The 15,533-nt window shown below is 37.5% G+C and overlaps 1 protein-coding gene across 1 annotated transcript; it reads right to left on the minus strand.

The window, feature by feature from the left end:
- Positions 1-9,284: 9,284 nt before the first annotated feature.
- On the minus strand, positions 9,285-15,143 carry EEF1E1 (eukaryotic translation elongation factor 1 epsilon 1). The gene is made up of 4 exons (XM_063298876.1): positions 14,993-15,143; positions 13,136-13,336; positions 10,922-11,017; positions 9,285-9,944 (listed from the first exon to the last, which is right to left on the minus strand). Exons 1-4 carry the CDS (start codon positions 15,098-15,100, stop codon positions 9,795-9,797), a joined length of 555 nt encoding a protein of 184 aa, XP_063154946.1. The 5' UTR covers positions 15,101-15,143; the 3' UTR covers positions 9,285-9,794.
- Between the last annotated feature and the right edge of the window lie 390 nt (positions 15,144-15,533).

Genomic DNA, 15,533 nt, shown 5'->3' on the forward strand with positions numbered 1-15,533 from the left:
GATTATGGTTGATTGCACAGTCAGTCAGATGTTTAGACTGGATTTGGCAGTTTTGTCTACCTATTAAGTCCCTCCCAAGGATCTGGGATAGGCAGATGTTGTTTGGTAACATTAAAGATATTGTTGCAGGATGTAAGCTGTTCCAAGTAAAGCTGCCTTTTGCAATGGACTGGTAGTGATTTTGTCAGTGCCAATGGTGTTCAAATGGTCCTCCAGATGTTTTGGAATTGCACCCAAGGAACCTATTACTGTTGGTGCTATCTTTGCTTTCTTCTGCCACAGTTGTTCTACTTCTATTTGCAGGTCTTTATATTTTGTGATTTTCTTTGGTTCTTTCTCTTCTCTTCTGCTGTCTCCAGGTATTGCAATGTCCACTATCCAGACTTTTTGTCTTTCTTATCAACAATTGTTGGGGTGTTGTGTGGCAGATACTTGTCTGTTTGAATTCTAAAGTCCCAGAGCACTTTAGCTTCTTCATTTTCTATTGCTTTGTCTATTTTGTGTTCCCACCAGTTCTTATTTGCAGGCAAGTGGTATTTCTTGCAGACATGCAAATGCACCATTGTGGCTACTTTGTCATGCCATTGTTTGTAATCAGTCTGTGCAATCTTCTTGCAGCAGTTAACTAGACAGTCCACTGTTTCTTCAGCTTCTTTGCAGAGATGGCATTTGTTGTCTGTTGCAGTCTTCTCAATTCTGGCTTTATATGCATTATTATTATTATTATTATTATTATTATTATTATTATTATTATTATTAAACCTGCATCAAACCTTTGGCTTATATTCAGGTTGTAACCCACCAAGAGATGCAGATGTTTTCACAAGTACTGCTGTCCATCTTTTACTCAGGCTTTTGATTTTTGCTATCTTACTTGCCTTTATTGCTGAAATTCATCTATCTAGCTGGTTTCTGCTTACTGTTCTACTTTATCAAGATCCTTGTGAAGCTTGATACTGTCCTTCAAGGTGTTTGCTGCTACTCCTGTCTTTCTGTTGCCTGCAAATTTGATAATCATATTTTCCAACTCTGTACTGAAGTCATGTAGAAGTATGTTGAACAGCAGGGCCTAGAATGGAGGCTGGGTTGTGCCAGTTGACACTTCCTTTCAGCTTGACACTAGCTTGACGTGCATTCATTGGGTATTATTCTTCAATCAGCTCTGAATCCATCTAATGGTCCAGTCCATATTTTTCCATATTCTTTACTCGGATCTCATGGAGACCTTATCAGATGTGCTGCTGAAGTCAATGTACACCATGTCCACTGCATCCCTATGTGTCAAGGTACTGTACAGCCTCACTTTCTTCCTCTGCTTCTAATGCAGTGATATTTATTTATTTATTTATTTGCTTGCTTGCTTGTCGATTCATTCGTTCATTCATTCATATAGCTGCCCATCTCACATATTTTTTCACAATATCAGATGTTCCTTTGGGGTTTTCCAACTCTTCCAGAGAATTCTGATTCCCCCATTCCATTCCATCCCATAACATTTATGTTGTTATAGATATTCCGTAAATGGGTACATACATATGTTTTTATGTAGAAACAGTAAAATCAAAAGCAATGGTGTGCTCCACTTTAAAGGGCCATACAAGGCTAGAGCCTGTTGGATTTCCAAGGAAGTGTACCCTTATCCATGGAAGTCCATTGAGTGAGTCTTCTGGGTCAGCCACTATTTCTGAAAACAGCCTACCTCACAACTGCTGGTGGGGACTTGGTGGACTGCAGGCAGAACCGACAACACAGCAGTTTTTTCAGGCTCAGGCAGCTTTTTCCTGAAGCTCAGGAGCATTTTTCTGGAAAAAGGAAAACACCTGGAATCACCCCATCTGTCCCGACGGTTGCTTCCAGCCAGATGATCGCAAACAGTGCTCGCATTCGACTGGTAAGAGCTAGCCGGGAGGCTGGGATGTCACCGTTTTCCAAGCTGTGCTGTAGCCTTAAAGGGACACTAAGAGCGGCCACCCCATTTCTAACTCATCCAATTATATTTCTTTTAAGTATGCGTACCTCAAGAAAGGCTTTCTACAGCAAGGAGAAGCGGGGTCTTTTGGTGCTTATCGTTATTTTGGGGATTAATTTTTTAAAAAATTCTTTTAAGTTTTGGACTTTATTTTCCCTCCAAATATTAAGGAGGATTGAGAGTAAGTAATTGTCTCCCTGTTATTATTTTTGTACTAAATTTGAAGATATTAGCATTTTCCTACACGATGAATCGGCTGTTTTGAATTTTCAGTTTTCTGCTTCTACTTTCCCTGGGGAACTGTCTGCATATTTCACTTTCGTTTGTGTAAACACATTCTGGAATTCTTTCATATCTTTGACTTTTGCTGGTTAAGCCCCTAGGGGGCGCCATAATCTATTGCGTGAGACATGGAGGATTTTTACAGACTTTCTCTGACTCCCACCAAGATTTTAAACAGATTCTTTCTGATTCCTACCAAGTTTTATGTAAGGTATTCAGGACATTGTGGAAAATATAAGTTCTAAAATGTGTCATCTGGTTGGGGATGTCGTGGATGAAACTGAGGAATTTAACAGTGAGAGAAATGTCTCTTCTAAGAGTGAGATCGGGATTTCTATTGAAATGCTGGATGAAGATTGGATAGTTGAGTTGGAAAAATTTAAGGGAGACATTGAGTTGCAAGCCACAAGTGAAATTGATTTTCTGGTGGATTGCCAGGAAAAAGAAGGGGTTATTATGTATGGAAGGTTTTCTGAAGAGAAGTCAAGAGTTTTTGAGGGGGGCAGTTGGGCTGTTTGATCTTTTTAAGAAAAAAGCTCTGTGTTCATTGTGGGGATATGTAAAACCTCTGGTTTATTTTGAATTGGGATAAGAGTTAAAGAATATTTATCTGGATTGTTTTTAAGGCTTGTCTGATTTCATTTATCTTTAATGATCTGAATTAAGATTAATAAGGTATAAAAATGTCTACTTGGAGGGTTTTGGGTTTATTAAGATCAAGATAATTAAAATTGTTGTATTACTAAGTATAATTGCAGACAATTTATGTGCTTTTTAGTTTGACTTTTATCATAGTAGACAGAAATGTATAGAATAGTAGTAGGAAGGAAATAAATAAATGTTATCTTTGGGGGGGGAAGTTGAATAGGAGGTTTATATAGTTTTTTCTTTCTTTTAATATAAGGGGAGGGAATAACTGTATTTAGTGATTTTTACAATGTGCCAATGGAATGATTTATAGAAATAATGTGATTTTGGTTTAATATAGAGTAAGGGATTATGGAAATTTTTGTATATCCTTGCTGTTAAAAGTCAGAAGTCACCTCTTTTTGTAACTTCGAAAAATTTTTCTCTTGTGTTTCTACACTTCCTTAGTTTTTTCTCTTTCTTTCTTTGTAGTTTTTTGTTTTTCTCTAGCTTTTATCTTTGTTTGAAACTTAATAAAATTCTTATAAAAAAGAGAACCTCACAGGGTTGTTGTGGGGAAAAGTACGCTGTCTTGATTTTCTCAGATTAGATTAGTTTTACATGTTGAATTGTGCCATAGCTGAAATTTGGGCTTTCGGGTTTATATTTAAATTTAACATTTGGTCTATATGTTACTTAATTTTCTTAATGTATTGTTCACCATTTATAACTTCTTTTTCTTCCTCTTACTAATTCTAATGAAGTTAACCAAATATTTTAAAAGTTTAATAGACATGTTGTAACTACAAATTGGCCATGAAATGTTTCATAGTATTCTAAGTTTGTAATGGTTATCTGAGAATTATTGGCTGTCCACCCTTATTTTACTGTTTTTACTGGCTTTTTCAACTACTATGATCAATATTATCTTTGTCTGTTTTTCTATCTTCTTTAAACTTGTATTTGTATTAATATTACACGCCTTTACTTTCTTGAAAATTGTAATACCTAGTTTGTAAGAGTAAGTAAATGCCCCCTCAGACTAAAACAAATTAAAATGGGCTAGGGAAATGTTAAAAGTAAAAATGATTTTGTTTTGTAAGATAAAATAGCCAAGTCATAAAACTTGGGAATGGATTAGTTCTGAGTCTGAAAAATCAACGTATGTAGTCATCACGTAGAGTCTTGGGGAAGATTTACTAAATAAATTGTCACTTTTGCCTTGCGATAGAAGCTATGTTCTGTTTTAGGGATTATCTTGCCACTTGCCATTAGCGTTAGGGGCATTTTGCATTGCAGAAGCTTCAGATTAACATGCCGAGTCCTGCCGTTTCTCCCATGGGCTGTCTAGTGATGATACCCCACTAAAGGATTGTTTCATCCAAATGGCGGTGCGTGAGTTGAATGCTGACAACAGGCAGGGAAACCCAAACCTTTTGAGGCAGACCTTTCAGGAATCAGACACAATCAGAATGACATTCTTTAAGAGGGGAGTTGTGGGGGAGAGGAGATACTTTGCATGAGCATAATGCATCTGTGGGCAGCATCTGTGGAGGACTAAGACCATGGTCATGATTGTTAGAAGTTTGCAGGCTGTGATGCTGATCCTGGTTAAAACAAGCCTGGGGCTGAGTGGTTTCAGAGTAGTTGCCTTATCAGATTAATCATATGGGTATGGTATTTGATGTTCAACCTGGACAGACAGGCCTGCCAGGCAGGAACTGCTCAGACAGATGATGTTAAGCGAGGACAGAAATTACCCACTGCAAGACTAAGAAGACAAATGACACCCAGCAGGAACAGCAAGCCAAATCTGGGGAATCTGCAATCCAGCTCTGGCCCTAGGCTACCTGCCTCTTTGAAGTAGAATAGATGTAGCCCATGAGCTGTCACATTAGATCACGAGGCTGGAAAAAGCCGAGAGTGATTTAGTTCTTCCAATAAAAGGAAAAGTTTAATGATTCCAAATCTTTTTAAAGGGGGCCAAGGTAACATCAGAAGGGAAAAGGGGGAATCCTTAAGATGTAATGCTTATTAAAATATCATCTTCCCTCTTCTCTCAGCAGTGAAGCTTATGATCCAAATAGCAGCTGAAATTATTGCAGTTATTACCGTTACAGGAAACAGAAGTGTGTATCTGCAGGAATGTAACAAGTAATCACTACTGCAAAATCAAGCTTACCCTCCAAGTTTGATAGCCTTCTACATTACTCTAAATCCATGGGCTATATAGCATTATAAATTCATCACAATGAATGCAGAAATGGAAAACCAAAGCTTTGTAATGGCAGGAGAGGAGAACCAACATACTTGCATTTCACACAATCATATAACACAGTGAGTGGGTTTTCAGCATTGCATGATTTATTATTTTTTATTTAATGCTCTAAGGCCAAACAGTGCTGGTGTGAAATTCTGGAGGAGAGAGAGAGAGAGACCTAGAAATAAGGATCAGGATGCTTCCTAAGCTCATGCTAGTCCAAAATGTGGGACTTGGTTGTAGTGTTGAGCTCACAAAGAAGTTGATTCTAGTCCTTTTGTGTCCGTTATCCCTATGCAAAAGACATAATAATAAAGCTCTCAGTTCTCTTTACTACAATTACCTGCTCTAATAAAGGGAAAGAAAAAGCCCTTTGGATCTTGGGAATCAAAAATCCTTGCAGATGTACTGCAAATTGTCCAAAGCTCTGACAGTGGACCAGGATCTATATTCTGCTCAAAATGTAGAAAATATTGTTCTCCAGGAGGCAGAACAAATGTTTAAATGTGGTGAACATTTATCAAATAATTCAGACGTTTGTTGATCCCCAGGCCTCCTGCTTCTTTGCCGAGGAGTTATACTACTTGGAGGTAAGATACCTGTGCAAATTGCAAAATTTAAAGTCATTTATTTATTTAAATAATTTATTTGGACACCGACAGTATCTCACAACAATAACTCTGGGCGGTGTACAAAGATTAAAACCTAACAAAACAATAACCCATGGCACCCAGGTAAATGACATCTTCCAATCATAAAAACTGGAAAGTGTCAGTTGATGACAGATTAAAAAACTCTCTCTCCTTATGCACCTGGAAAGAAAGCAATTAAGAACTGAAATATTTCCCTCACCAGATATTAAAAAATGAATCAGGAATTTAAAAAATTCCTTTATTCTACCCAATACCCATGGGAAATGGAAAAGCAATCTCAAATGAGGATATACAGACACGGCCAAAAGTACCCCTCCGCTTTCTCCCAAAGGATCCCAATTTGCTGAGAAGTTGAAACTGACACAAGTAAACGGCATCCACCTTTTTTACGTCGTAGTTCAGAGAGCAGACACCTTGTTCCTAATGTATGACGTAACATATTCTTGTAAATAAAAAAGCAAATGAAAATGGCACGGAGATAATTATTTTCGTATATATCTTGGCACCACAATAATGGTGGTGTATGCACTCATATCATGCTGGAAAATTGTTTCTTTGCTGTATGGTCTGTCTCAAGTATGAAACTAGTCTATTTATGGGCCATATTGTATTCAAACTGAAGTACGGTTATGCATGTTAAAAATAAACACGAAGCCAAGGGAACAAATTTCAGCTGAGTTGTGCATCTTTTGCAGCATCATCTTGCTGTCCTGATAATGGTCAGGAAGGCTCGGTTAAAGCACTAAAAAAGCTAAGATCAGCAGGAATGACAACTGGCTGTTTCTCTGCACATGGATATATTTTATCCTACTCTGGAATACTTTTTTGTGTGCAGTCTAATCACACCATATGGCAGAGTGTCACTTCCCAGAGGCACATACTTGAGAAAATAACAGCAGGCTCTTCAGTGCATTTGAATGCAGCAGTTATGCAGAATATTAAATAAGCACCATTGTTCATTTCCAGGGCTAGGACAATATAGTTTCAGAGTTCATAGCAATGTCTATGTATTTGTGAAGAAACAAAGCACAATTAAAAGAACAAATTATACCTCCGAGGTATGCATCCTTAAAAGTGTACCATGAAAGCAAGATATCCAAAATATTTATTGAAATGTAAATCTTAAGCAGTAAGGAAAGGGCACAGAGCATTAACAGATAACAGAGATTTTTTTTTCAACTAACAGAAAAATCAATTTTGAAGATATTAAACAGTCTGTTGCAGTTCTTCACTTGTATTGCCAGTTCTCAAACAAGTGAATGTCTTTTTTACACTGGGAGGCATCCTGAAAGAAACACTTAAAATGGATGGTATATAAATTAAAATACTTAATTATGGATGCATGTATATTTGTTTTTAACAACTTAAACAGTAGTAGGACTGTGCATGCTTCAGAACTGATTAAAAATCAGGGTTGTGGACCCCACATGAACTCAGCATCTCTGTTATTCATTGAGCAGCCCATCCTTCCCCCCCCCCCCCGACTTCTGAGAGAGCCTGGAAAAACCTATGGAAGAATCAGCTGTTGGATCATAAAGCAGTAAATAAACAAAGCGCTAAATAGATAAATAAATATCAACTGCTTTTAAGGGTCATGCTAACTTCAATAAGTTGACTCCTGAAAGATTTCGTTTAATTTTATAACCAATTTAAAATATCTTGCTAAAGGATATCCAGTAAGTTGTTTGCATTTCAGTATTTTGTATTAAAAGTCAGGATTAAAATGGGATAGAATGTATGAGTCAACACTGAGAAGCAATGATGCAGGGGTTACAAGTTTGGACTAAGGAAGAATCAAGTCCCTGCTGGGATCAGGGAGCTCACTGGGTGACTTTGGGCCAGTTGTTCTCTCTCATCCCCCAAAGGGTTGTTGCTGTGAGGTTAAACTGGTGGTGGTGGTAGTGGTGGGGGTACAATGGACATTATCTTCAGATGCTGATCAAATGTTGGGATATTAGTATAATGAATAACTAAATTAGAAAATGAAGCTTAGGAGTGAATTTTGTCATTTGGCAACTGCAAAAATTATTTAATGCAGTACCTTAGTGATAGCTTTAAAAATCCCCACTACCCAGACTAAGTTTGAAATAGAACTATGTACAAATGAACATATTATTACTAAAATGTATAAACTGCTGTTGAAATATGGGACAGAAGAACAAGTGAAAGAATGTATGATAAAATGGCTATAATATACAAATGGACCAATGAGAAAATATGTGGTTTTTTGGCTATAATATACAAATGGACCAATGGGAAATTATGTGGTTGAAAGGACTTAAATTTACATTATGTTCTAGCCTTAAAAGAGAATTTTTATAAAATGATGAATCGTTGGTATTTGTCATCAGATAAATTATGTAGAATGTATAAAAGTACTTTGAATCATTGCTGGAAATGTGAAGCAACATGAAGGAACATTTATCATGTTTGGTGGACATGTAAAAAAGCCAAATTTTTTTTGACACAAATATACTAATTCAGAAGATTTTAAAGACTAATTTACAATTGAAACCAGAGGCTTTTCTTTTGGGATTAATGGACAGATAGCTAGAAAAAAGCCATGGAACTTTGTTTTTATACATGACAACTGCAGTGAGATTATTATACGCTTCAAAAGTGGAAAAGTTCAACCCACAATGGAAGAACTGTTGGGGAAGATGATGGAACTTGCAGAGATGGCTAAATTGACTTATTTGATTAAAGAAAAAAAAGTATCTACATTTGTGGCTGACGAAATGCCTTTGGACTTTTTTCATGAAATGGAAATAAACACACATTTATGACTTGTGGTTTTGATTAGAAAAAAAAATGGATAGTAGAAAAAAGTGAGCTTTTTTGTAATCATAGAGTTAGAGATAACTTTGTAATTTACTTATATTTGCTACAGAGAAAATTGGATGCTTCTTCCTATTTTTATCTTTTCTTTCTGTGCTTTTGTCTTTTTTCCCCTTTCTTTTCTTCATTCTCATTAGTTTGTGTTAGTTTTTATTTTGTCTTTAAAACTTTTAATAAAAAATTATATATGTAAAAAAAATCCCCACGACCACGCTACTGGAGAAGTAATTTTATTCATGTAAAATAATAAAACTGATATCCCCTAACCAAGCATTAAGAGTACATTTTTAGAAAAGTTTGTAAGTTGGACTTCCTCAGGAAGCTGCCTGACCTGGACAGAAGGTACCCAGAAACTCCACACAAGTGTTAGTTGATACATAGACTAATGAAATGTACAAAAATGAATGCAAGTAATTAAGCACATCATCCAGGAATTTTCCTAAATTGCCAATGGCTCTCATTTACATATCTGCATGGCTTGCAAATGATACCAGGCATAAAGTAAAAGAAAAAAAAAGCACCATAAAAAAAAAGAATAGAAGGACACTGAGAGCAGTAAAAAAGACAGATCATTTGGTCATTTGAGAGGCTGAGCATTTTATTTTTTAAACAAAACAACCATCTTTTTCATCCCATTTCAATAAATACTTTTTTTTTGCTATTCTGTAACAATTTGTACTTCCTACAAAGTAAGCCATAATCAAAGTATGAGATTTAACATAATTTATACACTAAATAGGATTTGCTTCTCATATATTTGACTGTTCTCTTTCAAAATACTTGGCACAATAAAATTTTCATAGTAACATTTACAAAACTAGTGTGAACACCCATAAGAGAAAAATACAACAACATACTATGCATGATACAATTCAGGCAAAGCACATCAGTGACATCATGGCAGTTAAGGTCTATGTCTTTCATACCATATAGGTAAAGCTATCTACTGTATGATTTAATGTTCTAATTGAAGCAGCTTGATTCACATGTTGTTCGGCTGAAATAGACCACACAATTGTTTTGATTACGTCTATATTTCTAAATAGCTACTTAATGCAACTTTATTACTTTAGGCACCAACTGTTCAGCTTCACATAAGGAAATGACAAAACTCCATGCTTGCAGATTAAAGGTTCCAAAAATGATTCTCATTTCTCAGGAGTTCCTAACATAGTGTTGAATGTGTATTGTAGAGCCTGTTTTTGATGAAGACTATGCTAGACAGATGCTGCCGGATACTCGGATAGTGCTGAATATGATTAAACCAACGAGACACATTAAGGTATTTCTCCTTCTCCTGCACTGTAAGGTTAGCCTAAAGAATGGAAGAAAAAGCTGTCTGTAAACATTTTAATCTAATAAACTAGTTCTCAAATCTGAAAATAATAATTTCTTCCTAAATAAGAAACTTATATGCCATTTTATCCCATGATCCTTTTACCTCCTCATACAATATTCATAAAATCAGGATTCATTGCTTTGCTCGCCCTCTTTTTTTGCAATTTAGAGTAACCCAAGATTTCTCTCCTACATTAAATGCATGCAGTAGATTCAAACACAGTGATCTATGCCATGTTCCTTGCATATTCTGATGTGATCACTGCAGACTATGAAAGCAGTAGCATTTTCAAAGCTTAATAAAACCTTTATTAGATAGATAACAATTACCTGCCTCCAATTCTTTGTTTCTATGCTTTTCCTTTCTGTCCTAAACTAAATACAAAATTTCATTCTTATTATGAAAAATTAGTTAGGAATATGACAATTTTCCTACTCTGTACTAGGTGTAACAAATTATTTATAAGTAGTCCTCACTGAATGACCACTCATTCAGCAACTGTTCAAAATTACTACAGTGCTGAATGAGGGGGACTTACAACTACTGTTTCTTATAGTTGTAGCCACTGCAGCAACCCCAAGGTCACATGATTGCAATCTGGGCTCTTGGCAACCAGCTTGCAGCGTCCTGCAGTCACGTGATCACCATTTGCAATCTTCGCTGCCGGCTTCTGACAAGCAAAGTCAATGGGGAAGCCAGCAGGAGGTTGCAAATGGTGATCATGTGACTGAGGGAGACTGCGACTGCAACTGCTGTTGTATTTCGGCATGGTCACATGACATTGTGCTTTACAACCGTGTCACTTAGCGACAGAGTTGCTAATTCCAAATACCATAGTTAAGCAACGACTACCTGTATTATGACCTTTCTTTTTTCAGATTACAGTTGCCATATACATGGAAAGGAGACCTTAAAAGGTATATATCTTACAGCTGTAGTAAGTTTTTACTCACTATGATGTGGTGCAGCCCGTAGTATAATAAAATATCAGCTAAAGTAAAATTGTTTCCTGTAATGTAAACTTTATCTTCGAGGTATGAATTGAGGTCCTAGAAGAAGCAGAAGAAATCAAACACACTTTCAATTTATAGTCTTCCTGTCAAATCAAAATACTTGCAGGCAACCCACCAGAGGAGTTCAGTATATCTCCCAAGCCTGTTTATTCAAGATATGCAAGCATCAGAGTTTACACAAGAGAAAGTGACTTGCAGATGAGTATTTGAGAGGCAGAAATGGGCTTTTTGTTTCCCACAATAGCTTCCTGGACAGCCTATGCAGTAACAAGTCTTCAATGCTGCCTATACCAGCAGCAGCTCTTTTAAGTAGCCATTCTTTGTCAAGGGGGAAATTACATTTTACTATAAGGCACATTAATCATCTATAACTTTTTAAAACACTTAATAATTCTTGTAACAATTATTAAAATAAAAATTTCAATTTGTGTACCAAATTTTTCATGATTCATTTCTGACATAAATGTACATGCTTTAAATGATTTAAAGAGTGTATGTTTATTCATCAAATTACATTCTAGAAACAGGTCTTTCGAAGCAACATTAAAGAAAAAACTATGAAATTTAATTAAGAAGAGTGGCATTCTTTATCTGAATTTATAAAGAGGCAACCTCAAAAAGACATTGCTATTACTTTTTTCTTAAAACTCTGAACCATTCTGAACCCATTTGGGGATGTGAATTCAGAAACTATCAGAGATAAAATGGATGCCTTAAACATCTGCAAGGTTGAAGGCATTCTATTGCTCCCTGAAAAATGCAACTTTGGTCACATACAACTCCGGCCCCCAAAATGGATACTGACATGCCAGATATTTCCCCTGGCTGGATTTCTACCCTCTGATTTAGACCATGTATATCTTCTTTAAAATAAAACGGTACTGAAATTGTTGTGTTACACATCTCATGTAAATTAGTCTATAGAAGGTATAATTGTACCAAACTACAGAAGACAGAAAGACTGAGATGTGCAACCCAAAACTTGTCTGCTCATACACAATCACTGAACTCAGTTTTATTTAATTACATGTAAAACAAGTATTTCATTTTCATATTGATATAAAACCTTCAATATGTTAGAGGCTTCCAAATATTAAGATTACACTGAAAGTTTTATGAAGTATTCAGGACATGAGACATTCAGAATTAAGCACAACTAAATTTAAATGCTTACAATGACACAAAGTGTCCATTGTTCTCTCTCTCAGTTCAGTAGACTCTTGTCTAAACAAAAACCTGATAATAATTCCAAAGCTCACACTGCCCAATGTCAGGACACTGAAGTAAACTAGCATATAAAATAATTTGGGCCTGGTTGTGAATAGGCCAAAGTTGTTCCTACCTCATCTTCCCTACTGGCAAGTGTACTGTTTGCTTGGCATTATGCATCCTAGCAGTTGAAAGTTAAAACTTCCTTAAGTAGGGCTCAGCCCATGGACATGCCTATGTAGTTTTCTTGGTAATAATACAGAAATGATTTGCCACTGCTTTCTTCAGGTTTTCTTTTTTAAACTTCCTGATCTGGTCCATGGCCTCAGGGTTTCCTGATGGCTTCCCATCTGAATAGTAACCAGATATGACACTGCTTAGCTTTTTTGAGATCAGCCCTAACTGGGCTCTCTAACAGGCCAGAATCAAAAGTCATTATATTTTTTTCCTGGTAGAAGCAGCCAAGCAGAAGCAACTCTGCTACTTTACAAATAAGCAAATTAATTCTGGTTTATTTTGATGCCCAAACGCAACGAATGTGGGCCCAAAATGGCATTAGTCCTGTAGAAAGTCATTTGTTAAACTCATTCCAGAATATATGCACATGGAAAGTTCATTTCTTTTTCAAACAAGACATTTTTTTCATCCATTAATGTCAGCAGGTTAAAGGTAAAACAGATCTTAAAAATAGAAAATGAATTTTTCCCCTTAAAATAGAAAACAGACACAAACTTTTCTAAGCAAGACAACCCATTAAGAACAGAGTAACTGATTTGTTTGATCAGGCCAGAAATCTGTTTACTTCCTATAAATCCTAATAGTGGCAATAAACAGATTTCATACAAACTATCAGGGGAAAAAGCCGAAATCATATCACTGAGCCAGCAATGACTGACAATTATAGTGTGATAATATCCCAAAATAAATTGTGTTAATTACTCTTACCTTCAGAATTGTTCTGGTATCTTCTTTAGTGGACTGTTTATCTACTTGCGTCACTCTGTACTCTAACCACTGCTGTACTACTGCTTTCTCTTCAGCTGTGCTCCCAAGCAGCTGTTCCTTCTTGGCTTGTTTGACTAGATGGATGGCTATACTGGTGAGGCCTGTCAGACTAGGGCCATTATTTGCCTGAAGTACAGGAGTCTAGAGAGAATTCAAAGTGATTTAATGAAACAAGATTTAAAGTTCTACTATACAACAATTTAGCAAGTTTCATTTTATTAAAAATGTTATTTTTTAAAAAATCTAATACTACTTAAAAAACAAATGACAGAATTCAAATTGCTCACAAACCTAGTATGACAACCTTGCTTCTCAATATATTAAATCCAAGTTGCCCCACCAAGGAATTTCAACTTTCAGTTTCGTTTCCTACTAAGTAAATCACAATTCTTTGATAGGTCTCAACAAAAACAGGTTCAATTTACTGTATATACATCCATTTAGCAGAACTAAGTTATGCTCCTAGAGTTGTTGTTCTTAGCATCTGTCCCACTTAGTTGCAGGGTCTGCTTGTTCCGCACTGTGCTTGCCTAGTTCTTATAGCAAATACATGATGTGACAAAGAGTTTTTTTCAGTCAGCTTGTTACAAACCCTGGTGTTGATTAGGGCTAAGAGGGAGTAACTATCCCAGATTACCCAGCTGGCTTTTGTGCCTAAGGAAGGACTAGAACCTGAATTTTCCAGCTCTTAGTCCAGCACCTTAACCAGTATACCGTGCTAGTTCTCACAAGTTAAGCTTCTCTGACTACAGTTCTGTATTTAAGTACTAGCCTAGCTTTCCATAGGTGACCAGAAATTACACAAAAGTAATTGAGCAGTCAGGTAGAAGAGGGATGGCACCCTCTACTCTGCATGCAAGGTAAGAAATGGAGCAGGTGGCTACGACAAGAAATCTTCTCTTCCCAGGAAGACAGTTTTTTCCCTTCAAGTTACTTTTTGTGTATATTTCTTTAGCAGGTTGCCCTATTGATATCACCTCACACTATCTGCAAGTTTGAAATGTCCCACTAGAAAAACATAAATTGACACACCTGAGAGAAGACAGATATTTTTCTTAAGATGCCAACAAAATATTGGGGCCATAGAAAGCATTGGAAGAGGGCAGTATTTCTGCTGGGGCTGTCATCGCTGTCAGGGACAGCTCTCAAAGCATGCTGAGCCTTGCAAAGGACAAGGCTACTTTAAAGCAGGGTCCTTCAACACACTTGAAGCGCCTCTTTGAAATACATTGCACAGCTGTACCCCCCCTGCTGCAACGGAAATATCTGAATTATTCTGAACCAGCAATATGCATATTGCAGGTGGGACCAGAGATTTATTCATCAAAACTTCTTAAAAGTTATCAATTGTTAAGTTACCATAAAAAGTTACCATAAAACATATAAACCTATTTCTAAAGGAAAAAAAAGAGGCTTTTTATCAGCAAAACCCTGATTCTTTGGCAAGAGTGTCTGGCAGAACTTAAAACGCCGATCCCTCTGGCTTGAGAGAAACGTTCCCCTATGAGTCTGTAGGATATATATCGAAAGTGTAAGCGCCACTCTTTGTATTACGTTGTGGAAAAGCTTGAAGATGTTATGAATGAATAGTATGCGTCACTGCGGCTGCTGGCGGGAAGAGGAGTACGGATGGCCAGTCAGGTTCATCAAAGAAAGGAAGCGCGCCCCAGAGGTCGTAAGACTTCCACCAAAATCCCTCAAAACCGTCAGCAACGAGGTCTAGGCGCAAGCCAACCCTTGCCTGCACCGCATCGGCTCCGCTGCCCGCCTCCCGCTGCCCGTCTCCAATGCCTTCACCTTCCGCTCGCCTTGACTGCTGTACTTGTTCCCCTTCTTCAAGCCCAGAGACTTCTCCAGCAGACTCAGCTCCTCCACGCCCAGCCCCGGGCCTACTGCACCCTCCATTTTCGGCGGCAAGGAAAGAGTCCCGGAAAACGGTTTTAAAACTCTCAACAAATCCCGCGGTGATTGGAGGATGACGACACACCGAAAGTCCCTCCCTCCGAAATTCTCTCCTCCCGAAGTTGGTAGGCGGGGCTGTCTTGGAAGAAGGGGCGGGACGAGTGAGACCGCCAATCGGAGGCGTTTTTCCCACGTTCGCCTTGGTGCGCGTTGTGGGTCGAGTGCGGGCCTTTGGGAATGAGTTTCTTCGTAGAGTTACCCGATTTATGTTTGCTTCGTTTGAACTGCGTGCAGACGTTAAGGGCTGTCGGCTGCAATACTGTACACGCTTCCCTCTTGGGCTGCATGCCCAGGAGGAAAATGCACAGGTGCACAAACATCAGCTTTCTCCAACCTGGGATCGTCCCGATGGGGTCGCTAGTGGGCTATGTTGGCC

This window comes from Candoia aspera, chromosome 3, assembly GCF_035149785.1.
Source record: "Candoia aspera isolate rCanAsp1 chromosome 3, rCanAsp1.hap2, whole genome shotgun sequence".
Classification (NCBI taxonomy): Eukaryota; Metazoa; Chordata; class Lepidosauria; order Squamata; family Boidae; genus Candoia; species Candoia aspera.